Below are 27,490 nucleotides of genomic sequence, written 5' to 3'. Positions count from 1 at the left end.
TTTTCATTCGCTCATTTACGCTCGCTTGAGCCTTTTCGCTATGAAATACTCTGTTATCGCCGGCCTGTCCCTGTTGGGATCGGCTATGGCTACTACTGTGCCCACCATTGAGATCAAGGGCAAGAAGTTTTTCTACTCCAACAACGGCACCGAGTTCTACATCCGCGGTGTCGCCTACCAGGCCGACTACAACGGCCGTAACGGTGGCTCCAGCGGTAGTAACAATGACTACGTTGACCCTCTGGCCGATGTCGAGAGCTGCAAGCGCGACATCCCCTACCTGGTCGGCCTCCGCACCAACGTTGTCCGTACCTACGCCGTCAACCCTAACTCCAGCCACGACGAGTGCATGAGCGCCCTGGCCGATGCCGGCATCTATGTCATCTCCGACCTGTCCTCGCCCACCGAGTCCATTGTTCAGACTGACCCTTCCTGGAACGCCGACCTGTTCACCCGCTACTCCCAGGTCATTGATTCCTTCGCTAAGTACCCCAACGTGATCGGTTTCTTTGCCGGTAACGAGGTCGCCAACATGGTCAACAACACCAACTCCATGGCCTACGTCAAGGCCGCCGTTCGTGACATGAAGTCCTACATCAAGGAGAAGAACTACCGCTCTTCTCTCGCCATTGGTTACGCTACCGATGACGATGCCGCTGTCCGTGACAACATCGCCAAGTACCTGGTCTGCGACGACGCCTCCGACTCCATTGACATGTTCGGCTACAACATCTACGAGTGGTGCGGTGACTCCACCTACCAGACCTCCGGATACAAGGCCCGCACTGAGGAATTCAAGGACTATCCTGTCCCCGCCTTCTTCTCCGAGTATGGCTGCAACAACCCCCGCCCTCGTAAGTTCACCGACGTGCCCGTTCTCTTCGGCCCCAAGATGGACAACGTCTGGTCCGGCGGTATCGTCTATATGTACTTCGACACCGGCAACAACTACGGCCTGGTTTCCACCGACGGCAACTCCGTCTCCACTCTGCCCGACTACGGCAACCTCTCCAAGCAGATGCTGTCCGCCACCCCCTCCGGTGTCAACAGCGCCAGCTACTCCGTCTCGACCACCGTCGGCCAAGCCTGCCCCACCGTTGGCCCGGACTGGCTCGCCGCTTCCAAGCTCCCTCCCGCCCCCAACGCTGACCTCTGCGAGTGCATGTACAGCTCCCTGGACTGCGTGCCCGTGGATGGCATCTCCGACAAGCAGTACACCGATACCTTCTCCTACCTCGGCGGCAGCGATGGCGTCCTCGACGGTGTGATCGGAAACGCCACCGATGGTACCTACGGTACCTATTCGATGTGCAACAAGCTCCAGCGTCTCGGTTGGGCCATGAACCGCTACTATGAGATGAAGGGCAAGTCCGACAAGGCCTGTGACTTCAAGGGTGCCGGCAAGCAGGTCTCCGGCACCTCCGCCTCCGGTGCCTGCGCTTCCCAGATGAAGCAGGCCGGTCCCGCTGGCACTGGCATCGTCGCTGCTTCCCTGGCTGCTTCCAACGGCGCTGCCTCGGGCGGCGGTAGCTCCAGCTCCACCTCCAAGGGCGCTGCTGGTTTCGTTGGCCCCAAGGCTGTCCACGTTGGCTCGTGGCACGCGGGTGCTTATCTGGTTGCCGCTGTGGCTTCCGGTGCCTTTATGATTATGCTGTAAGCCTGGTATAGATTGGCTCTGTACGGTGAAATTTTTCGTGTATTTGGTGGTTTCAAGTCTGCGCTGGTGCTTTTCCCTATCAGTGCATCCCTTTTTTTGTATCCGTCCTCTTTTGTAACCCTGTTCATATATAATTTTGTTCCTAAATAGCAAGCAGGTGTTCTTTTGTTACAATATTCTTTTCTTTTTGTCTATTTTTAGTTTGTAGCCTCCCGCCCTCGACAGCTTCCGTAAGGTATTAGGTGTTGGACAGCCTGATGTAAAAACCTGAAAAGCAGGATTCCCAAGGTTCATCATTTCCATTTATCCTACCCAGTTCCACTGGTGACTTGTCTGTCAAAACAAAGTTCCGCCGGCGTTCCGCCGGCTCGGAAGTGGCGTCCTCGAGCAGCCAAGTGGCGCCGCTCCCTAGAGACCTTTGATTGGCAAACAAGTACGTTGGTCCTACCTCCCACAATGCCACAAGAACACTGTTTTACTACTGTACAGGATGGATCGAAATCAGTTTCACCAATTTACTCTTTTCAAATCTTTTGTCGAACTATTTAGAAACACGCTAATCCATTTCCGACTTGGCTCGGTTTCAAGTATTGAATCGTACTGAAAAATGTCAGTACATGATAGAAGGGTCTATAAATTACCTGCGCTCGGCTGATGGTGCGAGGACTTATTGATCAGCTTCTGCGGCATTGTGGAAAATGGCCTAACTCTCAAGGACAATTATCGAAATAATGTTTGCTGGGATCAGAGCAGCCACGGATCCTCAAGCAGCTGCCTGGCAGACCTGCGCTCTTCCGGCATCCACTTCAGCATCGACCTAAGAAAGTGAAGAAAAGATTCCTTTTCACTACCACAGAGCCTTTCCTCCAGAACCTCCAGGGAGGCCGGAGGCACGACCGCATCTTCATGAGCAATCCAATTACCTGCAGAAAGGTCAGCACAAGAATCGAGATCCCATTGAAAAGATTGAATGCCAACTTGCTGTCGCTTACCATTGTAGTCAAAGCACTGACCCGTTGTTTCACTGCGTTGGACAAAATCAGCCGGCGGTGGCCCAACCAATGCGACCATCAACGCAAGGTGTTTGAAAGGATCGTGGTTGCCGTTTTGATCAAAAATATCCCCAAATAGATGTTGCCCTTCGAAGAGATCCCAGATCTGACTTTTATCAGTAAAGTGTACAACAGGAGACACGCCCAAAGCACCACTCACTAGAGCGCCCAGGTTCCAAATGTCAACAGGGCTTCCCCAAGCCATTTCGAATATGATCTCTGGCGCTCGATAAATACTGGGCTGTACAAAAGGACCAGACTCATGAGTTTTCCCAACCCTTGCTTCCCCGAAATCACATAGGATTGGAAGACCAAAGCCCTCTCCTCCAAAGGGCCTGCGAAATTGTCGACTCTGATATATAGTACGGGTCACATCTATTTTCTTTCGAGGGCTCGGCTGCTTGATCTCTTCATCCGTAAAATCAACCAGCATTGTATCATCCTCAAGGCTAAGCATCAAATTGTCGGTCTTCAGGTCTACTCCAAGTCAGGCGGGTATTCGTACCGGGTGCGAGAGGGGAAGTACCAGTATGAACGATGTTGGCTTCGGTGTGCAAAAAGTCAAGTGCCAGTAACAATCGTCTCAATGTCATTTTGAGGAGGGGTAGGTCAAACGGTCTTGGATTCAATCTCATCATCTCTAAGAGTGTCATGTGCATTGGTTGAAGGACGAGGCACCGGTGGTTTCCAGCTTGGTCTCGGAGCTCAAAAGAGTCATAGAGCTCTCGGATCAGTGATTGTCCTGGATGTTCGGATTTGATTTTCCCGAGATGCTCGTAGATCTTGAATTCGCGATCAATCGCAGTGGGAAACTTGGGCAGTGACGTAGAGACCTTTAGCACCACATACTTTTGGCTTCTGAGCCTGGTAAGTAGGGGTCGAATTCTTAGCCTCAATAGTTACGCACCGAAGATCCCGGCATAGCCAACTTGTTGAATAGGCACCGTAGCCAAGCTTGCCCGTAACTCGATATCTGTCATTAAATAAGTCTCCAATGTGTACGGGGTAGAAATGCTCCGTGTCGTAATGAGGTAGCGTCTCTTCATCGATCGGACCTTCCACTGGCAACCTGACAAATGATCTTTTAGATGTGGCTTGAAATGGACGTGACGCTATTCTGATGGCGGATCTGAAGGCACTAAAGCGTGGAGTCATATCTGGCGCGGGAACGGAGAACCTTTGTGGAGACTTGATTGTTCTCTAAAAGACTGGGAAGCGCGACACGCGATTATTGGTCACATGACCCATCGCTAGGACAGACTGCATTTGCTACTTCATATCAGACTGCTTTAAATGCTTATGGCCATGAATAGCGAGCACTGACTACGTTGCAAGTTGCACATTGGCTGATTTTATGTTTGTTTGTCCGTCTCTAAAACAGTACTGTACCGCATAGCAGAATGTATAGCAAACAGAAAGCAATCCAAACACAGGACATGGAATCTAAAAAAGCCTTTTCGCACAGTCAATTATTTATGTGACTGGCCCACTTCTAATATCGTCTAGGAAACACCGTGCAATACCTACTAGAAAGTAAAATGGTGAAACTGATTTCGATCTGTGCTGTACAGATCCTGAATGCAATCTACTCATTCAAAGTTGGTGATTCAAAGCTCTAATGGAAGATATTTGTCTTCCACTGTGACATAGGCTACCGTTTGTCCCGTATCTCCATACCAAGCTTCGCTATCAACATCTCTTCCAAGCTTGTTTAGAGGTAAACCGAAATCAAGAAAATCGTGCGTGCAGCTTACTGACCGGAGCAGCAAGCAAGGCCTAGCAATAATTGTCCTTCTCAATATAAGGTGGCTGCTGATAGATTGCACCCTGGAAACATGTCTTCAACCCTGGGAAGAGGTTCGTTTGTAGGATATTTCCAATCACGTCCTACTCCGTATGATGGCACACCTCACAGTAAGTGCACGACATAGCGATGTCCATAATACAGCTTGGGTATCCACGAACAGGCACCAAAGTAGAAATGAAAATGGCATAGGTCTCTGCAGGAGCCCAAAAGATTTATCTTACAATGTTCTCGCAAACCCGAGCGTCGAGGTATGATTGCAAGGTGAACGCAGCGTGTTGATCAGGTATCAGATTCCACGAACCCGTAAACGAAAAGCCGGCCGTAGGGGGCTTCTAAAATGGTGCGCGAGTCATCTCCACGGCGATGAGTCGCCGTAGTCGCATGATTGGCCGCCGATGTAGGCCCCGCGTAACGATGGCCGTCGTGGATGCGTATCATAAACGACAGTACGAAATGAGACATCCCTCTTCCCACGAACCTCGTCTTCCTCTCTCTCATCCCCCTGTTGCATTTCTTCTGAACCTCCCCTATCATCTGAGCAAATAGTCCGAGCGCGTCGCAAGCGCAAGGGCGCCGCAGGCCAAAGGGCGCTCATCACAATGGAAGCCCCGAGGGAATCTGTGAAGAGCCCAGTCGAAAGAGATGGCTCGAGAACCCCGACCCAGAGGGACTTTATGCCAGCCTCAAGCCACTCTCCAGCCTCAATCCACTCTGAGTTCATGAGAACCCTAATCCCACCAGATTCCTCGAGAGTCCCAGTTCAGTCAGATTTTATGAAACCTCCAGTCCCAAGAGACCCCTCGAAAAGCCCAGTCGAGAGGAATTCCGTGGGAAGCCCAGTCAAAACGGACGGCTCGAGAACACCGACTCAATGGGACTTCATGCCTCCCTCAGTCCACTCTGAGTTCATGAGAACCCTAAAACCACCGGATTCATCGAGAGCTCCAGTTCAGTCAGACTTCATGAAACATCCAGTCCCGGGAAAACTCTCGAGAAGCCTCGTCCCAAAAGATCTCTCGATAATCCCAATCCAGTCGGACTCAATGAAACCCTCAGCCCTTGGAGACCTCCCGAGAATCTTAGTCCAGCCGGATTTCATGAGAACCTTAGTCCCAAGAGACATCTCCGTACCACCAATCCAGTCAGACTTCATGGCAGTGATAGATCCAAGCGACCCATCGCGAATCCTAGCCCAAGAGGACTTCTTCAGAACCCCAGTCCATAGAGACATCATGGCATCCCCACTCCCGAGGGTGTTCGTGAGAACCCCTGACCCAAGGGATTACTTGAGCAGCCCAGTCAAAACAGATCTCGCGAGACCTCCAGCCCAGAGGGAATTCATGAGAACCCCAGTCCAAATGAGCCCCATGGAATCCCCGGCCACGATGAAGCTCCTCAATCTCATCAAGGCCGCTAAAATCTCGCAGGACATCATGAATGACATGGAGAGCGTCACGAAGAAGTCCGTGGAGAAGGCCAAGAACGCCCAAGCCCAAGCGGAGGCCGTCGATGGGACTGAGAATTCCCAAACCTTAACGGAGCTCGTGCTTGAGATCGAGGGCGTCACAAAGAGGATCGTGAAGAAGAGCAAGAAGAGCAAGAAGAGCAAAAAGGCCAGAGATCGAGCGCAGCTCGTGGAAGAACTCCAGAGCACGTACCGCAAAGCCAAGATCGATGGCCGCACAATGATCATATCGTATTTGCCCGCTGGGTTCCCAAACTTGGACATGAGCCACAAGATCATGCTTGAAATGCAAGCCGCAGGTATCGGTGAGTACACACGCCGGTGTTGACAGGACGCTGCTTGGTGAGGGACACTTGCTGACATTGACCTCGAACAGACATCATTCAACTCGGGGTTCCATTTGCCGACTCCGCCCTCGACGACCGGGTCATTCGAGCAATCAACGTGTACGCGATGAAGCAGAGAATCCCATTTGATTTCGACGCGGTGGCAGCTATCGTTGGACAAGCACGGGGCAAGGGGTTGACCATCCCAGTGCTTGTCAGGGTTCATTCCATAATGGTGCGGCAGTATGGAGTGAAGAGGATTGTGAGCGATTGCATCCACCGGAAAGCCCGCATCAACGGGATCATTTGCCCCGACGCGACTTGGGAGCAGGTGAAGCATCTGAGTAAACTTTGCAGGCGTAAAGGGTATGTGGCCTGGATATCGAACTGGTGACGGATGGACTAACATTTCATGCAGACTCGCATATGTGCCTCACATCAGTGGCGAGCAGCCCGACTCTACCGTGAAGAAGCTGTGCAAGTTGTCCAACGGCCTGGTTTACATTGCCTCGGGCCCCTGGGTCGCGGGTCGGAAGCAAGATGTGGATAGCGAGCTGTTCAAACTCCTCAGTCAGGTTGAGGGCATAGCCACATTCGACGGGGTGCGCTTGCTGGAGATTGGCAAGGTGGATTTCAGAGGTTGTCTTGAGATGGACGGGCTGGCTGAAGGTCTCGTTCTTGGGTTCCCCATCCTCAGAGCTACCATCTACGCGATCAGGGACGCGGTGGTTGACTACCACCTTAGCTTCGGCCCTACTAACCTCAGAATCACTGACGAAGAGCTGAAGAAGTTCGCGAAAAGTCCATTCGCGCCGTTTCGCCTGAAGAAACTCCGAGAGTTCATCGAGGAATTCATGAAAACTCAGAGAAGAACCGCTTCGAAGAGAAATCCTTTTCAGCTTGCTGGTTTGTATGTACTCCTCCAGTCCCCTGATGTGATCGGTACAATAAGCATTTGGGCCAGCGGCTAACTTTTGTTTCCCTTTTCAGCATCCAGTGAGATCGATCGCAATTTCATGGCGCGAACGTCAAAACGGACAGGGACTGGGTTAAAATACACATCGGACAGGGAATGGGTGAAATGCCATCAGGAGAGAATCAAGATCGAGGATTAGGGGCGAGAATCAAGATCAAATACATGTGTATGCTGAGATCTAGCGAGCCATTGAATCTAGCATATCCCTACTCCAGCAGCTTCTCACCTTCCTCACTAGAGGCCAGACTAGCAAGCTGTATCCCACGAATAGCATGTCCCTTCCACATGAGAAGCATGACGAAGAAGAAAGAAAACACGGCAAAGAAGGCCATCATACCGTATACCCAGCCCACATGTACAGCCGCAACCCAGGGATTGATATAGAAGCTGATGGTCAGCCCAAAGGCAATACGGTAAGCACCAATCACGATACCCGCTTCAGCAGGATACTTCGTAAAGCACTCGACCACGTAGTTGACGGTAACAGGCACACTGGCCAAGGATCCGATGGTAACCAAGAATACCGCAAAGGCCAAGACCATATAATGCAGATGATACTGCAATGCGGCGCCGAAGATCCCAAGACCGATGGGATTGATGACTAGACTCGGAATCCAGAGGACATGAAGGCGATACTCGGGCTTCCATACTCCATTGTTATAGCGCCGTGCCAAAGTGAGTGGGATGCGGTCGTTCAGGTAATGTCCGAAGACAAGCACGACTATAATACCGATCCAGTGGGAGAAGGTAAAGGCGGCATTTTGCTTGAGCGTGAAGCCGTATCCGCCTTTCGCGACGGGTTTCTGGAGCCAGACTGGAGTCAAAGCATTGACACCAACGTAGAAGCCGAAGGAAATTAGAGTGAAGATTCCCATGATGAGTGTCACCGGACAAATACCGATGAGGAAGGGAGTAACGCCGATTTTGGCCTAGAATCATCGTTAGAGATATCGTATCTCGAGGAAGGAAAGAAAGACTTACAGTTTTTTTCCAAGTAGTCGGCAACACAACACTCTGCCCAAAGAAGAAAGTCGCAAACCGATTCGCAACCAACCCGCGCGGGATCTCAGGATTGTTCTCCAAGTTTTTGCGATCGAACCCAGTCTCTTCAAGAAACCCGAAACAGCAAATCAGCGTGAATCCCAGAAGACCAACGGTCCACCAGAACTCTACGGGGAAAAACACATCCGCGGAGATGAACCCGGAGAAAGTCGGTCCAGCGATAGTTCCGAACAGGAAAGCCATGTGCAAAGCAGTAAATGCGCGGCCACGCTGATGCAGGAAGAAAAGATCGGTGACGATGCGCGGGCCCAGGACTGTAGGGACAGCGCCGAAGAAGCCGGCGAAGAGCCGCGACATGATATACGGGATATAGTCGTCGGAGTGGGTCATGACGGCTCCCCAGATTTGACAGACTAGTGTGCATAGGATGCACCAGAAGATGACCGAGCTTCGGCCCAGGATATGTGAGATGGGAGCGAAAAAGAATGGGCCAGCGGCCATGCCTGCTAAGGCGGCGGAGTTCTGAGCAGTGTTAGCAATCGAGATAGAGTGTGTAATGGATGCTCACATACCGCATAAGACTCTTCCAACTTCGTCTTATGATACAACTTCTCCTGATCCCCGAGGTTCAGCTGTCCCGACAGAGGCGCAATTGCGCCGGAGAAGGAAGCCAGACATAACACGGAGAGAATGACATACTTCCGCCTCAAAGTCCAGTTCTAGTCTACAGTCAGTACGTACTTCACAAAGATAATAGATAGTCTTGGTCTCCAAGATCCGGGCAAAGTACCAAGGGGTCTCGAGAGTGGGTGCTAGGCTGAGGGATCAGGACGAGGTGATCATGACCGCCATTTCTGCGTTGAGCAGACGTCTCGACATCTGTGGGCTCTTTGACGTCCATGATCATTATATGCAGAGCTCCTGCGTCGGGGGGACGATGGTATGGGTGTTTGGTCTGTCCCTTGCGTTGTTCGTAGAGTTGAAATGGGACTCAGCTTGGTGGGGTTTGCTTTATTTTCTGCCGATCATCTTCCGAGGCTGATTGGACGCGTGGGCATCAGCTTCAGCTACTCTAGCCCGCGTGCTTGAACCCTTCGGTGGCTGATCGCTTACGGGCAATACGAATCTGAGGCACGGGCTTGGCTTGAAGCTTGTCTCACTTGCGGCACACTGATCTACAAGGGAAAAGATGTGCCCGAACCGTGGGTTTTGTTCATTGCTCCCCTTTTTGTCGGACTTGAGGTTTCATGTGTAGGGGTGTAAGAGTCTTGCGCTCCAGAATAGTCTAGACCACCGGCGAATTTCGGCACATATAAGCTTAGCCTGTTTATAATACCCCGTGGGCGCGTTTGCCAAACCCCACTTATTCCGCGTGTTGGCGCGACTCGGCTGCAACACCAAGATTGCAACGCCGAGGCTGCAACGCCGAGGCTGCAACGCCGACCGCCTCACCGCAACTCTGCGGGAACAAAAGCGATCCACTCCCGGCGTCAAGTTCACAAAGCCGATCTGCATGGCTCTTCGCTTTGATGGTCTACTCGGGTAGAGTAAGTCAAAAACGTGTGTCTCTCCATCATGAAACATTTACTGTTTTTTCACCGGTCGCTTGAGTCTTATTCCATCGCCCTGGTTCCTCATCCCAATTAATGAGTCGCTCTAAATTTATCAATGATCCCAGGCCATCACTCGGTTGCAATTCATCACTTATCCGTAAATCATGAAGAGGAGTGAGGCAGCGTGTGCAAGGAGAGGATGCTTCACGGTCTGGAAGAGAGTTAGCAGCTGCTAAGGGCTCGATAAAGAGTATACTGGGCACACATACCGTGCTGGTGCACTAGACTGGTAAAGGATGGACGAGCAGAGGATGCTCAAATAGGCCATGCAATGCTGTGAATTGAAACTTAAGCTGCCATCAATTTTGCATATTTTCAAGCCAATAACGTTCTCTTGGCAGATGACAAGTAGCGTTATCTTGACAGGTAATAGACTTGTTTGGACATCCTAATATAGACCGCATCGCAGATCCAATATGGCAAAATATGATGCCAACACCGCTTACCTGGTGTAGAATAAATGCAAATAAGAGCGGGCTTCTAAAAATTATTCAAGGGACAAATGCATCTAAGTCGTGATTAACTACTCCCGATGAACAATTCAAGGGAGACTTCTTCACCAAAGAAGAGACAGTAATGAGACCAATCTACTACGTATTAGGAGCAAGCTGTTATGCTAGAAATTCTCTGCATAAGCCCCTGTGGCATGATTCTCACAATCCGAATCGCAGTCCCTCTCGCAACCTACAGCGTGGCGCCGCAGAGAAAGCAATCCCCGTGCATCTAGATGGTCCAGCCAGCTAGCGTACCAATCCAAGAATTCTATAATAGAATCAAAGCGGGCCGTCCGGCCGTACAGGACGCTAGGATTGACAACCTCAGCCTGGAAAACAACCACCCGCCACCCCCAGTCCCGGATATTGGCAGCATCCTGGATGTCTCCATCTTGGCTATCGTCCTCGTCGTCATCCGTCCATAGCCGGCAGTACACTTACGCACTATACCACTCCGGACATTCGTATAGCCGGTTAAATCCAACACCAGTGATAAAGCCAGCCCTAACCTCTAGGTCCTCGTCAATATACGCCTTTAGCGGCCCATTCGACGATTCATCTTCCAATTCCCGCTGCAAGCCCTCTTGCTCGTGCTTGAGTAGCTCCGGATCGTCAAGTCCGTCTAATTCCTCGTCCTTGACCCCAGTCCCCCAAGCTGGTGTAAATGGCGCAATGCCCGAGAGTCGGAAGTCGACGTCTACCACTCCCTGTGCATACTTCAGGAACAGGGCTAGCTCATCACACCGCGGGATATTCATCGGCCTATGGTCTTTGTGATAATTGCACGCGACGTCAAGCTCCAAATCGTCTTCAGCGACGATCGCGTCCGCCTGCCGCTGGCATATATACTGAACTGTGTCGAGGTACATCTGCCGCCACTGCTCTGTGCGTAGCAGGGGCGGGATCACACCGTCAACCGGTTCATTGGATAGCGGAGGGTTTAGGATAGCAGTGATATCGAGGTCGTTGACTGAAGTCTGCTGTGGGATCCGGATCACGTAGCGCCTCCCGCGCGTCTCGGGGTCTTCGTCGTCCCATTCGAGATTGCCCATCCATCGCTACTGGCGGAGCTGGCGGCGCTTCTCTTCTTCAGTTGCTAGGCCTTTCACTCCGATTTCATTGACGCGGTCCTGGAGAAACTTTTGGTTTGCGGCGGCCACCCTGCTACGGAAGCGGGCGATAGCAATGCTCATGGTTTCGTCTGCGATTGTGTCTGTGCCTGAGGCTGAGGCTGAGGCTGAGCCTGCTATTGGTGTTGTCGAGGACAGCTTCGTGTTCTTTGCGTCCGTCATTATCGGTCGTTGGGTATGGTCTGAGCGAAGACTGGGTGCTCAGTAGATGCCTCTGATCAATCTCTGAGTAATCAGTCAGCACACTCTGAGCGCCCTCAACGAAGCGACGGCATCTGGAATAGGAAATCCCCACCTGGCAGAGGAAATATGGTACGTGTAGTACCTTACTCTCTTCATTGTTTTTCTCACCGGAGCGCCCAGGACCACTAGTCTGTACATACTTGGAAATAAACCGGAACAACAATATTCCCATCTGTTATAGTAACAGAGAGATACAGAATAAGTTATATATCTCGTGTTTCAGAAGTGTACGGATGACCTGTGGTAGCTAGACTCTCACTATAGGCTGTTACTGTAATGGAAATGCAACCCCTTCAAACAGCGAGGCAGTCAGTATGCTATCACTTATCATTTCACCGCAGAGTTACGCTCTAGTTTCACTTCACTTCATGGAGCCCATTGTAGTTCTTTGTGATATATGAGCCTACCCCATCCCATTTTTAGGCACGTGTCCAAGACCCCCTTTGTTCTTGAAACTTCTCGAAACCCCTTCTTTCAATAATGATCCACGAAGTCCACAGAAAACGGCTACAAAGGAAACGATTTAAAGTCGCGATGAACGATGATGCCGAAGAACCGCAAACTAGCATATATTCTTAGTGTTAGCTAGCGATAATTCATCAAAACAGTCGAATCGGCCGACTAAAGTTGGGAAAACATTTCCATCCTCGTCTTGCGCTTTCCCGGTTCCACTGTCATAAACCGGAATCAATCCATCAGGAACAAGGGGGCAGAGCTCCTGCATATATCTAAATTTGAACTCAATATATAGGTTCCACAAGGAAAGAATATCCACCCGCATATAGCCGGTATAGTGCGGCTTATACCGATTCTCAGGATACCGCCCATCGATCATACCAACAAATCCCCAAGGTTGGCTAGGCTTTTTAGGCCTTGTCTCCTCGAGCCAGGACTGGGGGTCGGGACTGGCAACGATTGACTTCAGTGACCGCTCATCAATGAGAAGGCAGCCTTCGAATCGACCGGTGCATAGGCCTTTGCTTGCACGAAGGTATTCAGAAAAATGTTGGCGAACTTGCTCGATACTTGCTCCATCCCAGAACTGTTTGTCTGAGAAAATAACGTCCTTATGCGCTTCCTTCACCAGTCGCTCTGCGTCTCCATCTGGCTCTGGATCTCCAGGTTTCTTATGTTTGATTATAGCGTAAAGCCCAGAGTCAATAGAGTAATTCATGACTTTGGCCAGTTTCTCTATAGCAATAGGCCATAGCTCATCTGATTCGGCAGTGTAGACTGTTCGGTATATAATGTAGCCCCAGGGGAACTTAGAGTCCACCGAGGGGTACAGAAAACTTGTTGTGCGACGCTTAGGTTGTTTAAACCAGGGAGCTTTGAGCCAATTGTTCGAGTAGTGGCCTACGAACTCGGGGTGTGACCATCGCTCCGACCATAAAGGGTGATAGTAGAAAGAGTTATCATCCTGTTCGGTCACTGACTTGTTGATTTCAGCTGGATCGCGAGTTGGCGGGGATGAAGCAAGGGCGTCGGAAGTCATATTTAGATAGTGAAAGACCACGAAGTATCCAAACAGCAATAATAATAAGAGATGATAGAGTATGTAAATAAAGGACCTTTCTACCATGGTGGTGAGACCCTGAGAACTTAGGTGGGAATGTCTCGATATTTATCTGGCTTGGGATCGATTAGCGTGACGCCAATCTTGGCAATCCAATTTAGCCAAAGTTTGTGCTCCAAGTTTGGTATTTATGAAACCACGGAATAGACCGACCAAGAAATTTCTGTGCCCGTTGTAACCTGACACGCATTTTGAGACTCCAATGCAGAAGGAGTATGGCCCTTGAGGTTCAAGTCGAGAAAATAAAAATCCCAACAGGGATCTCCGACATCTAGTAAGAATAGCTATACCTAAACTTCCGTATCCCCTCTCTTGAGTCTACCACTCTGTGCTTCCTATTTGCTCCGGTCCAACCATACAAACTTACCACGCTACTCGTAACAATGCCGTTACAAGCGTGCAACTAAATGTGAGACACTATACTAGATGCATGAGCGGGTTCCTTTTCGTGTTCCTTCCGTTCCATTCGAGCTTTCGACCTATAACTAGAAAGAAACCCAACGAAAAGCTAGAAGATTTGGATATAAGGGAAGTGAATGAAGTAAAGGACAAAGAACTATACGAGTCTAAGGTAAGGACATAGCTTCTATTTGTACTTCAGTACTTGGGCACAGATACATAGAATATAGGAACTGAGCCTTCTATTTGCGTCATCGCGCGTTAACGTATAAACTTCTCGGAAGGAAAACGGGGTTGGAAGATGGAGCACCTCACAAAAGGGAGCATAGCGAGAACTGAGAGCCATCGAAATAAAATTCACGAAATAATAGCAAGGTGGGGCCCGGTTGCTCCTTTGGGTATGGTCTGAGCGTAGCTCAGAGGGCCTTACTAATGGATCACGTGACTAGCTCCGAGCAGATCAGTGAGTCTGAGCCCGGACTGAAATTTACTCGGTGAGCTTGACTCTGAGCGCCCTCATTAAAGCGGCGGCATCTGGAATAGGAAAGTCCCACCTGGCAGAGGAAATATGGTACGTATAGTGACCTAGGTATGTCAATAATCTGCAAGCATCATAAAACATCCTTCAATTTGACGTCAACGGCAGAGTCATCTTAAAGCGGCAGTGGGTCAGCGGATAACAATCGGCAACTGATTCAAGACGCCGAGGGGCCCGAAATACAAATTGCCCGATCAGTATGTAATTTGTGATTGCTTCCAAACTGCATTCTCAACATAGCAAAAAAGACATGATACACCAAAGAATACATTAATTTCTATCTCTAATTCCCACCCCATCATTATCGAAATGGCATCGCCAGACCTCGAGTGTCAAAAACCTACTCCGACGCAGGAGTCCCCCCACGACTCCGACACAGACTCAAATACGCCAAAAAGGCCATCGCCAAAAAACGGGTACTCCATCCCGACATGGCGCAAATGTCTCATCTTATTCGTCGTCAGCTGGATGACTCTCGCAGTCACATTCTCGAGTACATCTTTACTGCCCGCGACGCCCGAGATCGCAACTGAGTTCTCGACATCCACGGAGATTTTAAATGTCATCAATGCGGGCGTGTTGATTGCGATGGGCTTTTCGTCATTCATTTGGGGCCCCATTACCAATGTCTTTGGGCGCAGAGCGGCTTATAATGCGGCCATCGTTATTCTTTGTGGATGTTCTGCTGGTACGGCAGCGTCGATTAATCTTCACATGTTTATTGCGATGCGCTTGCTTAGTGGGTTTACCGGGACTTTCTTCATGGTTGCTGGGCAGACTATTATCGCGGATATTTTTGAGCCGGTTCGTCGTCCACTTTTTGCCGTTAGCTTTCCAAGACTCATATCAGGTTTAGGTCGTGCGGGGTACTGCAGTTGGATTCATGATGGTGGGTTCGGTCAGTGGACCGGCGATTGGTACGTTGTCATCTCTTTCCATATACAAGAAGGAAGACTGACGGTAATTAGGACCTTGCATTGGCGGAATCATCGTGACCTTTTCTCAATGGCGTATTATCTACTGGCTCCAATTCGGCATGACTGCACTGGGCCTGGTTCTTTCCCTTCTTTTCGTGCCAACAATCAACAACAAGAGAGAAATCGACGCGGCAAGCCGGCCTCGAACCGTCCGCTCGGTCCTGAGCATGTTCAATCCTCTCCGCATTTTCGGACCGTTCATATACCCGAACGTGTTCCTCTGTGTACGTCTGCATCCATGTCGATTGAACCCCCGAAGCTAACTAGAAAAGCACTTTACATGCGGCCTCCTCGCAACATTCCAATACGCAATTCTCACATCCGCCCGCTCAATCTTTAACCCCCGCTTCAACCTAACCACTCCCTTGATCAGCGGCCTTTTCTACCTATCCCCAGGGATGGGCTTCCTCATCGGAAGTGTACTTGGCGGTAAGCTTTCAGACCGCGCGGTGAAGAAGTGGATTATCAAGCGCAACGGTGTGCGTCTCCCTCAAGATCGCTTGAACAGTGGTCTCATCACTTTGTTCATTGTGCTCCCTGGCGCGACTCTGATCTATGCATGGACCCTTAAAGAGGGCGTTGGTGGTATGCCTGTGCCGATTATTAGCGCTTTCTTCGCTGGAGTGGGGTTGCTGGGCACGTTTAATGGGTTGAACACTTATTCAGCTGGTGAGTTGCCAAATACACTTGGTCAAATTGCTCATTTACTAATGATTGTTTGCAGAGGTGATGCCCCATATTCGCTCCGAGGTGATTAGCGGCAAGTATGTGGTGCAGTATATCTTTGCTGCAGCGGCGACGGCAGCTGTTGAGCCTTTGATTAACTCTATTGGTGTTGGTTGGACATTTACAATTTGTGAGTTTCTTACCATTGATCACGGAAACGATGAAAGCAGCTTCTAACATATGTCTCTAGGTGTTTTCTTTGCCCTTATCGGCGGTGTCTTCGTCTTCATGATCGTGAGATGGGGACTTGACATGCAACGATGGGTGGAACAAAAGTTTGGCCTTGATGCCAAAGCCTAATGATGATGAGATGACTGTCCCTGCATTTGCGTTTTGCATATTTTATCGCACGTATACACTGCATGATAGATATAAAAGACATAGACACCTGCGTGATTCATGAAATAGAAAGACCGATGGATACTGAGACCTCGAGAAAGGAATACACAATAGCTAATCGTGCAGTGCCTTTCACTAAAATTGACTACCGTTTAACCCAGTTGTGGAATGTACTTTGAAGGTAGTATCTCTTAATCAAAGCTCGAACATGAGTCATGAACAAATTTGACCGCATCGACCACCGCCGTGCAGGGAATCTGGTTGGTCAAAACGCCGACGGAAATGCAGCATTCGGCAGAAGCCGCCGAGGCTCGGCAAGATGCCATGATCGCCGACCATCGAACAACCTCCTCACTTTCTGCACTGACCAATCCCGACAAACACAATGGCCGTGACACAATGACACGAGGCATAGGGCTGAAGCGTCATTCCATCTTCTCCGAAGACGACGAAGGGGACCGACAGCAAAGAAGGAAGTTTGTCGCGTGCGTAGCGCGAAATCAGGTTCCACCATCGCCACGCCTTGCTGACCTAGAACTACAGCTGCCAACGATGTCATGCACATAAAATCAAATGCTCCGGCGACCTGCCATGCAACAAGTGTCGCTCCGTGGGCTGCGCCGATGAGTGCGCGTATGCCCCAAGAGACCGTCAGGTCAAAGTCAGCGAAAAGTATGAGCAATCCCGGAAAAGGAGCGGGACCAACTCCGGAAAAGCCTTTCCCACCCATCAATTAAACCCTAGCGCTAACTGGAATGCTTCTAGTTATCTCGACCAGCTCCTTGCGGAGAATCGGCGCTTGAAGGAGCAGTCGGTCACCTCGGCCGATGCGGCCGAAGTTAATGATCCTCCAAATACAGAACGGTAAATCACCACTTCCACGTAATGAGAAGATCAAGACCTCACAAGACGTACAGAGGCCCATCTAGAGCCGATGCACCAGATGCAACAGGCATTCAAAACCCGATCATCGGTGACCGTGCCTGGTTCCACCGCTACGATCCGTCCTCGCCGCCAATCTACATCGGCGAAGCAGCTTGCTCGGCCTTTGCCACGCGTTTCCGTCGCTTCCTCACAGGGAACAATTCAACTCCTCATATTGCTCGAACGCAATGGGAACGCGAAGAAACCATTGCCGCGGCTGCCAACGAGGCCGATGCCCAATGGCCGAGCCTGCATCACGCGCGGCTGCTGGTGCGCATTGCCATCCACCAGATCGGATACTTGTATCACCTCATGATGCGCAAATCAACCCTGGACAAGCTCGAAGAAATCTACCAAAACGAAGCTTTCGACTGCACGACCAACAAATGCAAGTTCTTCGCCCTGTTCGCCTTCGGGCAGGCATATTCCATCCGCTCCGAACCAACCTACAGCTTACGCGTGCCCGGAACCGCATATTTCGCTCGAGCAATGAGCCTAGTCCAAGTTCTACCCGAGCGAACAAGCATCACACACCTGGAAACATTACTACTCCTAGTACGGCCCCCACTCAATTAGCTCCTCCACCCCCCCCCCCCCCCCCCCCAAGAATACCTAGGTACTAAAAACCTCAGTCCTTATTCTCCCACTACCTTAACCGCCGGCACTCAGCCTACGTGCTGATCAGCAACGCAATGCGCATGGGCTTAACCATAGGCCTCAACCACAACATCTCAGAATCCCAACTAATCGACCCGGTCGAACGCCAACACCGGATCGAAATCTGGTGGACAATCTACATCTTCGACCGAATGTGGGGCTCGAAAATGGGCCTACCGATGCAAATCCTAGACGAAGACATCCACGTCGACATGCCAAGCACCATCTCGCCAACCTGGCGGCACGAAGAAGAACTCTCCGACACAGCATACATGACGGCGAACATCAAGCTCGCTCGAATAGTCGGTGAAACGATAACGAAACTCTACAGCCGGCGGAAATACCAAGAAACGTTCCTCCAACGCGTTCAAAAGCTGTTGAAGGCGTTGAAGAATTGGGTCGAGACGCTCCCGGAAAGTTTACGGCTGAACATGGAGGATTTGGAGTCGAGCAAGAAACCGGTCGTGTCGTTGCATATGGCGTTTAACCAGTGCGTTATTCTGACGACGAGGCCTACGCTTCTGCATCTTCTTATTACGCTGAAGACGGAGCCGAGGAGTACGAGTCGGGAGTCTGTTTCGAAGCCCGTGCTTACGCTGAGTGAAGCGTGTATCCATGCTGCGCGGCATTCGCACAGTATGATCCTGACGCGCTGGATCAATGGGACGATGCCGACGTTCGGATACTTCCATGCTCACTATCTCTTCTCGTCGGCGCTGATACTCGCAATGTCGAGTTTTGTTCCGATTGGGAATCCCAGTGACATGGGGGGTTTTGATTCTGCGTTGGACTTGCTGCGCTCGATGACGGAGAATGGGAATCTCGCTGCGGCGGAGTTCTATCATAACCTCGAGCAGGTGAAGGTTTGTCTGGATGCGTATCGGGGTGGGCGGAGGGGAGGTAGTGCGGAAGTGCCCGTTCCGACTACAGCTTCGGCACCACCGGTATCAGGCCTAGCATCTACATTGCCAGTGCCGGGTATTTTACCAGTGATGCCAGAGAATGAGTTACTAGTTGGACCTGGACTGGAGTATGCAGTACAGAGGGAGACGATGGCGGGGTACACGACAGAGATGGCATTCTTGGAACCGACGATGCAGGATTTCTTGGCGCAGTCGGATATCGATTTGGGGTTGTTGCATCCCGTTGATACGTTTTTAAATGAGGCGGAGAATCTTTACACATGTCATGAGTTATAGGGCTGAGAGGTGCCTTGGGGACTTGCAATTATCTAAGTAATATTTGAAGACTTTATGTCTATGACATTATTGGAAAATTATAAGTTGCGGCTTAGTTCGTGAGTTGATCGTGGCGGTCATCACCTGGATGGGCGAAGTAAAATAAGTTACTTGAGTTCCAAGGGTTGGCGTTCAGATTGGATGTCAATAGCATGTGGCCGTGAGCCGCTTTACTGAGAGTATCTTTTCGAGGAAGGATGACCGCATATTTGAGGTTGGCCGAATGGATTGGAACATTGCGAAATCCAGGAAGCGAGTTAACAGAAGCATGGACGTGGGGCGCAACCCAGAAGAGATACACCAAAGAATGCCCGCGAATGAATACTGGAGATGCATGCCTTCCGATGCTCAGCCCGCAGGTGACACTTCAAGACGCCAAGATGAGTGCACAGAACTGCCATCTCCGCTGTGGAAATTTTCGTAGGGGGCAAAGCGAGTAGCCAGAACGGTAACTACGATACCACGTAACATCCGGGTCAGCCTTGCTGTCGCAGAAGCGGCGTGACAGCGCCCACGTGGCCAAAGAGACACGAGGGCAAACAGGGCCAAATCCAAAGTGTCAGCAATCGATCTCCAAGGCGAATCTCAGGCCGTGCCGAGATATGATATCCTTGCAGACAAGCCAGGCTCGCTGCGAAGACTCATCTTTGGTAGACATCTCACGCAGCCACCGGACAGCCTTCTGGACCTTCTTCCCAAGGAGAACAGCGTCAGGAGTTTCCGGCTGTGAACGAGTGAAGAGTTCGATCAGAAGAACAGTGGTAGACTGCATAACGTAGTGCAAAATACACCACCAGGGGGAGACGCCGTAAAGCCAGGATGCATCGGCCTCGTCGGGAAGGAGATCAAGCATCTGGGAAGCAACTTGCACGCACATGGCTGCCATTTTATCACAAGTTGATCCCAAGGATGAGGTGGTAGGTTGGTTTGCGAGGCGGCGAAGACAGGGCTGGGAGATGACGAGCTTGGTAGTGTAGAATCGGAATGCGAGACTGGCGCGTTGGCGCACGAATGGAAGAGAGGTGTCCAATTTTGTAAAGGTGAACTCTGTTGGGAGACGGGCGAGCCAGTTGTCCGCATGGGTGTTGAAGGAATTGATCGCCAACTCCATTTCCCCCAGGATCGTCGCGCAGCTGCAGGGGCGTACAGCATCTCGATGGCCTGCCGCATGAGGAACGCCAGGTCCACTGCGTACAGGAAATACAACGAGATGTTGGGTGTCACTTTGTCTAATTCATGGGGGGCGGAAGAAATGCGATCGTTTGAGGTGTTGACGAATCCGGAAGCGTCGCGAGGGGAAAGAAGGGAGCCCATCAGGTAGTTTCGGATGCCCTGGTCGGTGATGAGTTGTACAACTTCCTCGTCCCAGAAATCCTCTTCTCGATAGGGAATTGGAAGTGGTGTGGTGCAGAACACGTCGTCGGTGCTGGGCGGACGCCCGGTCATCACGCACAGCACCGTATCCAACGTGAACAGCGCCCACCACACGCGGTAGCGCGTCTCCTTGGATAAATGTGCAATACTATCGGTGTCGCTACGAAGGTTGAGACCCATCGCCACCGCAGATCGAATCGCAATCCCAATAATTCGCCATGACCTAAAGAGGAGAAAAGCCGTTAGTTGGGCGGAGTTGCGACGAGTCAGGGTGGGAATGAGAAGACGCACCGATTGACTTGACCAGTGGAAAGGAGGTAGAACGCCGCTAGCCCTTCGACCTGCACCTGCTGCAGATTGGGATGATCCAGCAAAGCCACGTTTCTAATACTCAGCCGCCAAGCCCGGGCAAAAAACACCAAATCGTCATCGGGATTCACCAGGGGTTGACTTTCTGCTAGCAGTGAGTATTTCGCCGCGATGGCAAAGATCAGATTCAGCACTCCCAGCCACCTTTTCCCAGGGCGCACATTCGCACTGGAGTAGAAAGACCGGTACTGGCTCAGAAAAATCTCCTTGCCAATGACAGGAAAGGCGGGATGCACTGCTTGGAAGTAGTTGTCAACGAGCTTGTCAGCAATGTCTTGCGGAGGCCGTTGCATCGGGTCCACGTTGATGAGGATCGAGATCTCGCGGTCGTCTTGAAAATAGTTCAGGGATGAGATAGATGGCCGATCGGGGTTATCGCTGGCGGGGGTTGCGCTTTCTTGATCGAGGTCTCGTTTGAGTCTGTACAGCCAAGACATCTCCGAATGCTCGCCCACAAAACCCATCGCCTGAATCTTTTCATCGCGATTGAAATCCTCCTCGGTGTGATCAATTGTCGCCAAGTAATAGCCAGAAGACCCGGCCTCTGGAGGACCAGATGTACTCGATGTCTGAGCATCCTTTGGGGTAAGGTATTAGGGGAGATGACAGGTAAACGGAAGGGATGCTCTTGTCAAAAGACACCTTGGGTGTGGACTCACTTTAAGTAATTGGCCTCCTAGTGTCTGATCAACACGTTGGGCCAATGGAGAATCAAGTTTCGGGTAGATCTCTCGCAGTAGATTTTCATATGTGCTGACTTGTGTGGTAAGATCGTCCAGCTGCCTAAAGCCGGATTAGAGGGATGACAGATCATTATTCTACGTGTTCACGCACTTTAGCAATTTCTCGCGTTTCCGATCGCCATACGAACACGGCATCCCCGCATCCTGGCATCGTTGACAAGCGGGGCGGTGACCACTGCATTTAGCCTTTTGTTCTCGACAGTTCTCGCATGCGCGACTGACTCGCCCGCTGTTGGTAGTCCAGGTGCTAGGGTAGGAAGTTCGCGGGATGGGGACTTTCGCATTCCCATGTTGGTTGCCGGTGTTTGAAGGGTCATCATGACCAGGAAATCGGTCGGTATTGGCGGGAAAACTAAGCGCAGTTGGCTGCGTGTAGCCAGGGAGAGCCCAGTCGTAAAGGAAGGGGGCCGATTGGTTCTCCGCGATGTCTGAAGCTCCCTCGGGAAACAACGGGCGAAGAGGGAAATTGTCACTCATCGTGCGAAGGAATGGCTCGTTGGCACACTTCGTGGGGAAGGATACACGGGAGGCGCTTTTCGAGCCTAGTGGATTTGACAAGCCCTAACGAGGGGCTGAAACCGTGCATATCTGACTTTTAACCCCCGGTTGATGGCAGATGCCCGTATTCGGGCATGCATACGGCCAAAACCGAATTTGTTGTATAGGAAAGCGAGGTTCGCCGGCCCAGATGGGGCTGAGAGTTTGGGACCCGCGGGACGGAGAGCTGTGGTATGCTGGATGTGAGAGCCGCGATGTTTTGCCACCCAAATAATGTTGCCGCAATTCCCCCCAACAACAAAAGTCAGCACCCATTTTTGGTATTTTTTGCAGTCAGTAACGTCGAGTATTCGGCTCGTTTTCCTCCCCGGTTCCAGCTGTCCCCGATAGCGGAAGGGGTATACATAGGTATAGACCGAAATTGCCATCCTCATGTAGTTCCCATAAATCCGGGAGGCACCGGATCGGCAATAATATCTGTTTTGCAGCACTATCGATGTAGATATGTAATCGCGGACAGGCTATCATGGTTCCGAGAATAAGACGAGCAATGGCTGGCTCCGCAATCGATTTTTCCGCTGACTCGAAGAGCCGGCTTGCCGTGACGTCGTCTCCACCAGATCGAGCAGGCTCTGGCCCTGGCCCTGGCCATGCCAAAGCCATCGTAGATTCCAGTGGTCCCGTATGCGACTGGCTTTGGACTTGATATGACTAGGTCAAGCATGGTTTTCATTTGTGGAGATCCGGTTTCAGTCGAAGGGGGATTGGTAGAGATCTTGGGTCGGCAAGTTCGCCCCGTTCCCGCTGAATCGGGGCTTGTCTCGATCAGTAATGGTATGTATGGGCAGTAGTTCTGCAGGTTTTCCCCCTTTAGACGGTCAGGGTATCCGGAAAATGAGACGACAACACACAACTTCGCGAACTTTGACTCTTGGGAACGTAGGACAGGGCAACCTTCAAGTTCAACCCTCCATTCTGCTCGATGTCTACCATGTCCTCTCAATTTCCGCCCACCTGAGCGTTCACTGCACGTTCCTTTCATCCACAACAACGCGAAGCTTGAAGAACTCGTCCGAACCAAGATTAGCAAACAACAGTCTCACCTCCCCGACCACGAAACCGAATCCAGGATACCATCGATAGCGCGAGTGGCGAGTTTACTCAACATGGAGAGATTGAATTACAGATTCTCCCGAGAATACAAGCTGGTAACCTGGCTGGGAGAGGAGTGACACATAAGCACGTCGATACTGTGACAGTCGACAGTCCCTAGCAATGAGTTCTGGCGATGGTGCTTAATCACACAGACAGCTTTTGAATAAGCGATGAGATCTAGGAAACCAGGAGACAACACAAAGGTGAAAATCACCCTCCGACGCGTGTTGTTGAGTCCATCGCTAAGTCAGCTGAAGCTTTGAGTTCTAGGAACTCCGTTGAAACTGATAAATCTTTCATCAAGATCATCCAGTTCCCAGCCTTGCGACGCGCCCGAGTCGTCATCGCGACTCTCCCGACGAGCGCCACGAAGAGGATAGTACAACCCGAACAGACTGAAACACGAGTACGGGCAATCGCAAACGCACAGTATTGACACACTGGACAATATGCTCGCACGTTTCGGATGATGGCCTACTGGGAAAGACACGATGCTTCCCCTTGTAGATGCTTCTGTCCCAAGGCCGTCGGGCTGCAACATTCAACAACCCCCGAAGACTTCACGGCACTGGCCCAGCATCCCATCAACTATCAGCCCATGGGCGCAAATGACCTCGAACGCGATCGGAAGCCCATTATGACCGAGGAAATTTACAACAAGGAGGCTTGACAAGGGGAATGCTCGCCGGGTTTGCAACATTCAGATCCTTGGAGGCTGCTACAAGGATCAAGCAAAAGACTTTGGCGCGCTTGTTCTGTTCAAGCGCGGATTTCCAGCGACGGGAAGCGATGTTGCTTCAGCCTCGAGCGATGATGTTTGCCCATGATCTCAGGGCGTGCAATGTTCGGTCATCGTTGCAGATTACCACGGAATTTGGGCTTCCAGCTGGATGGTTTTCCGGAGGTGACAATTTTGCCATGACATCAACCGAATCGAATGGGATACTGGGCAAGCCGGGCAAGTGAGCAAGCGGGCGAGTTGCATGGAAATAGATGAGAAGCAATGATGGTTAGAAAGTGATGCTCCGTGGAACTGCAAATTCAACACCCAGTCATTTTCGTGAACACTTTCACGGACACTGCGTTAGGGCTTATGGCTTGGGCGAATTGCCACTTGAGCCTCTTTTGGCAGACAATGCAACATGGCATACCGCCATCGATTGCATTGGCTTGTTGAGACTTGGCGACGTACGTCCAGGTTCGAGCAAACGTCACGGGGGCCTATTTCCAAAGGACTGACAGAGTGATCACTGAAAAAAAGCAAAAGAATGCTTCGGGAGATGATCCCAAGTTAGCCGACACCCGTCTTATTGTATGAAGGGCCTGGCCGGTCCACGCTAGTATCAGGGCAGGACGGGGAGCCAGCGGCGCAGATTCATGCTCAATTTCGTCGGTAGATTCCAGATAATTGGAATACCCTTGCTGGCTTTGGTTGGCGCTGCAGGAATGGGGGAATCCCCTAGAGTGGCAATGTCTGTGTTTACACCTAGGCCAGAGGCTCAGCAGAATCTCCGCCTCCCAAATCAACTCAGATACTCATGCCATCCCCTTCAATGACTTCTTGTTGTATCAGAGTGTCCGTTCTGGCATGTTGAGATTCAAAGGTCAGCCCTGTGGCCACGGACAGGGCTCGCCTGGGTGCGACCGGGTGGATCCGTGGCTTCAGCTGACACAAAGAGTTTCAATGCCACGACAGAGGCGCATTTTTGGGATCATTTTCGAGTGTCTGCTCCCAAAGCTCTGCAGAGACAGACAGATGGACAGAAGGTAGGGGGGATTTTCGAAAACGGGAGGATTTGATTTCAAAGTGGACGATGTAGTTGGATCGCCTCCCGGAAAATAAATCCACTGATTTGTCGATCCGCGTTGCCACAAAGCTTCACTGGTACCCTATTGGAGCTCGCAGAAAGATTCCTCGCGTCTCCACCATACATTTGGGGGAGAGCTGGAGGTTGAAGCTCGGTTTGATCTGCGCGGAGTACTTTTGAGGGGCGCATACGCAGGCGCAGTCTGTGAAACATCGCTACATATGTACAGAGACAGAAGCCACGGGCTTCGCGGGAGGCCACGCCCTCAAGATGTCGCCAATTGCCTCATAAGTCTTGAGGGGCACGAAGAAAGGACCGGAATGTGTGTGCCCTCTCGCTTGCCTCGGCCGCTTGTACTGATGCATGCCGCTGCTAGCGCCATCGCCAACAACTCACCAAGTCGTGAAACTCACAGTCACCCGGTGGCCATGTCTACGTCAAGAGACTCGCATCGTCTGTCTGGCCCTCCCTGCCGTCTCATTCTTCACTTGACACTGTACCTCTGGCTTTCACTCCAAACAAGGCCCTCGGTCCCAACCGAACCCCCCGAAGGCAATGACAATGACCGGGATCATGACAGTAATTTTGTTATGTGGCCGCAATGTACAAAACAGGCAATTTCCCAATAGTTGATCATTTGCCAAATTTGGCAATTACACTGAAACCGATCACTAGTTACTATATTAGGTAATAAGCCTCAAACTGTGCGCGTATGCAGGGTCATGATCTTGCAGGTGAGATTGCCAGAAAAAGCGCAATGCAGACACTAGAGTAACCTTCATTGACAGGTACTGTTTTCGTTCGGGTCGTATGCAAGACCGCGACAACCATTGTAGCTCGGACGCTCTCAGGCCAATCATAGATGATGATTTTGGCTCTATCATCCGAGGGTGCGGCTCTAACCCGGGTAGATCTTGGCTCCCGAGATGAAGTATTGGCGGTCTCAACCTAGAACTCATTCCACTTTACTGAGTCAAAGACGCCCGGGCACTGTAAACCGCTCCAAGTGACAAAATTCCTTGGTTACCCGATATTTCATTTGCAAGGCTTGTATGGAGTTGAGTTTGCAGCACTGCGTGATCCCGGGGTCTCTCAGGGTACAAATACTCGCTGAACCCCCAATCTATACATTTCACATCTACAGACCCCCAGAAGCAGGATCGAACGATATTCTACCTTTCAGGAGCCCATAAACTTACAACTTGAAATTATCCAGGTGCGTTATTCGAGCGGTAATTCATCGGCCAAGCGCTGACGCTTCCAATTTAGAATGTGCCAAGTCAACGTTGCTACCAAGGTTTATACGTGCGGTTGCAGGGTCAAAGAAGACATGAACTTCGTACCTTGTAAGTATACCGACACCCCTACGTGTCCGGGTCGCATTCCCAACACACTGGCTTCACATAGAAAGAGGGGGAAATGTGGGAGATATGGCTGCCCGAACCCATAGCTGATTGGCCCAACAACGTGTATCGGAATTCGAGCGTGAGATGACAGAGGGGATTTCAAGAAGATGGCGTGCGCGGTGGCCGTATGTGGAGGGCGTAGGACTCATTTTGAAGGGCTACTGATTATAACACGCGAATCCAATTGGCGTTGTATTTGGCTCCGTACAATCGGGGACTTCGCGAGTGTATTGACAATAAATAACTCTCTTTCATCGCACCATATTCTTAAACTGCGAGTGCTGGTCTTCAATGAGTGCCCTCAAATCAGAGTATTCTCCTGTCCAACATCGTTGTATTACAGGTCCAGCTGCGAGTCCGTCAACCGGCGGGTACCTTTTGGAGGCAAATAATGCGTCAACTTCTTCTTGGTATTTCTCCATCTCCTCTAGAGACCTGAATGGACCCGGAGACCTGTAAGGCCAATGGCCAGTCATTATCGTATAGTATATGGACCCGAGGCTAAAAATGTCCGTGCTTTTCGTCGATTCCGGCGGATGGCAAGGATTGAAAACCCCGGCGTCGGGGAGATGCCGACCATCTATTTCTCGATTTGTTGACCCCCCAAAGTCACATAGGAGAGGATCGAGCTTGTTCTCAGCGACAGTGTGTAACAAAAAGTTGTCTGGTCGAAGATCAGAGTGAATCACACCTTGTTGATGAATGAAATGGATCGCCTCCGCGGCTTGTGTGCGCCATTTTAGTCGTAAAGAGATGTCGATGCTAGCATGGTGCTTGTCAATGTAGTTTGTAGATTTCCATCGCTTGCTTCGGCAAATAACAATCCAAATGGATCGTCTGAAACGCCCTTGAACCTAGAGATCAGTCAATCACCGATCACAAGAAGCTAGGGGCTAACGGACTCTATTATTCTTGGATGTAGTCCCAGGATTTGTAGAAGACGTTCTTCTACTTCAAAACTCCGCTTTATGTCTCGAACGAACCATTTATCCACCGCA

The 27,490-nt window shown here is 50.9% G+C and overlaps 10 protein-coding genes across 10 annotated transcripts; 5 read left to right on the top strand and 5 right to left on the bottom strand.

Moving 5' to 3' along the window:
* Positions 1–40: 40 nt before the first annotated feature.
* N7498_008738 (glycoside hydrolase family 72 protein) lies at positions 41–1,657 on the top strand (the record flags this gene model as incomplete). Its single annotated transcript, XM_058455800.1, has 1 exon — positions 41–1,657. One exon carries the CDS (start codon positions 41–43, stop codon positions 1,655–1,657), a length of 1,617 nt encoding a protein of 538 aa, XP_058305788.1.
* Positions 1,658–2,401: 744 nt separating this feature from the next.
* Positions 2,402–3,864, bottom strand: N7498_008737 (putative protein kinase; the record flags this gene model as incomplete). Its single annotated transcript, XM_058455799.1, has 5 exons — positions 2,402–2,580; positions 2,650–2,815; positions 2,870–3,186; positions 3,236–3,573; positions 3,617–3,864. The coding sequence occupies 5 exons, from the start codon at positions 3,862–3,864 to the stop codon at positions 2,402–2,404; spliced, it is 1,248 nt and encodes a 415-aa protein (XP_058305787.1).
* Positions 3,865–5,901: 2,037 nt separating this feature from the next.
* Positions 5,902–7,278, top strand: N7498_008736 (uncharacterized protein; the record flags this gene model as incomplete). The annotated part of the gene is made up of 3 exons (XM_058455798.1): positions 5,902–6,286; positions 6,358–6,673; positions 6,726–7,278. 3 exons carry the CDS (start codon positions 5,902–5,904, stop codon positions 7,276–7,278), a joined length of 1,254 nt encoding a protein of 417 aa, XP_058305786.1.
* A 211-nt stretch (positions 7,279–7,489) lies between these two features.
* On the bottom strand, positions 7,490–9,192 carry N7498_008735 (Major facilitator superfamily domain general substrate transporter; the record flags this gene model as incomplete). Its single annotated transcript, XM_058455797.1, has 4 exons — positions 7,490–8,212; positions 8,265–8,807; positions 8,858–9,004; positions 9,076–9,192. The coding sequence occupies 4 exons, from the start codon at positions 9,190–9,192 to the stop codon at positions 7,490–7,492; spliced, it is 1,530 nt and encodes a 509-aa protein (XP_058305785.1).
* An 850-nt stretch (positions 9,193–10,042) lies between these two features.
* On the bottom strand, positions 10,043–11,684 carry N7498_008734 (uncharacterized protein; the record flags this gene model as incomplete). Its single annotated transcript, XM_058455796.1, has 5 exons — positions 10,043–10,049; positions 10,108–10,172; positions 10,587–10,788; positions 10,834–11,450; positions 11,502–11,684. The coding sequence occupies 5 exons, from the start codon at positions 11,682–11,684 to the stop codon at positions 10,043–10,045; spliced, it is 1,074 nt and encodes a 357-aa protein (XP_058305784.1).
* A 643-nt stretch (positions 11,685–12,327) lies between these two features.
* On the bottom strand, positions 12,328–13,260 carry N7498_008733 (uncharacterized protein; the record flags this gene model as incomplete). Its single annotated transcript, XM_058455795.1, has 1 exon — positions 12,328–13,260. The coding sequence occupies one exon, from the start codon at positions 13,258–13,260 to the stop codon at positions 12,328–12,330; it is 933 nt and encodes a 310-aa protein (XP_058305783.1).
* Positions 13,261–14,587: 1,327 nt separating this feature from the next.
* On the top strand, positions 14,588–16,281 carry N7498_008732 (putative MFS transporter; the record flags this gene model as incomplete). The annotated part of the gene is made up of 6 exons (XM_058455794.1): positions 14,588–15,082; positions 15,135–15,195; positions 15,247–15,479; positions 15,528–15,924; positions 15,980–16,111; positions 16,172–16,281. The coding sequence occupies 6 exons, from the start codon at positions 14,588–14,590 to the stop codon at positions 16,279–16,281; spliced, it is 1,428 nt and encodes a 475-aa protein (XP_058305782.1).
* A 321-nt stretch (positions 16,282–16,602) lies between these two features.
* N7498_008731 (transcription factor domain-containing protein) lies at positions 16,603–19,100 on the top strand (the record flags this gene model as incomplete). Its single annotated transcript, XM_058455793.1, has 4 exons — positions 16,603–16,805; positions 16,864–17,184; positions 17,238–17,799; positions 17,877–19,100. The coding sequence occupies 4 exons, from the start codon at positions 16,603–16,605 to the stop codon at positions 19,098–19,100; spliced, it is 2,310 nt and encodes a 769-aa protein (XP_058305781.1).
* Positions 19,101–19,698: 598 nt separating this feature from the next.
* Positions 19,699–22,102, bottom strand: N7498_008730 (putative C6 transcription factor; the record flags this gene model as incomplete). Its single annotated transcript, XM_058455792.1, is given in 5 exon segments — positions 19,699–20,272; positions 20,287–20,736; positions 20,805–21,451; positions 21,542–21,665; positions 21,717–22,102. 5 exon segments carry the CDS (start codon positions 22,100–22,102, stop codon positions 19,699–19,701), a joined length of 2,181 nt encoding a protein of 726 aa, XP_058305780.1.
* Positions 22,103–23,747: 1,645 nt separating this feature from the next.
* N7498_008729 (uncharacterized protein) lies at positions 23,748–23,948 on the top strand (the record flags this gene model as incomplete). Its single annotated transcript, XM_058455791.1, has 1 exon — positions 23,748–23,948. The coding sequence occupies one exon, from the start codon at positions 23,748–23,750 to the stop codon at positions 23,946–23,948; it is 201 nt and encodes a 66-aa protein (XP_058305779.1).
* Positions 23,949–27,490: the final 3,542 nt, after the last annotated feature.

The sequence above is a fragment of the Penicillium cinerascens genome (assembly GCF_028974065.1).
Source record: "Penicillium cinerascens strain IBT 15544 chromosome Unknown scaffold_4_segment0_segment0, whole genome shotgun sequence".
In the NCBI taxonomy this organism is placed as follows: Eukaryota; Fungi; Ascomycota; class Eurotiomycetes; order Eurotiales; family Aspergillaceae; genus Penicillium; species Penicillium cinerascens.
This window is presented reverse-complemented; position numbering and strand designations above follow the sequence as displayed.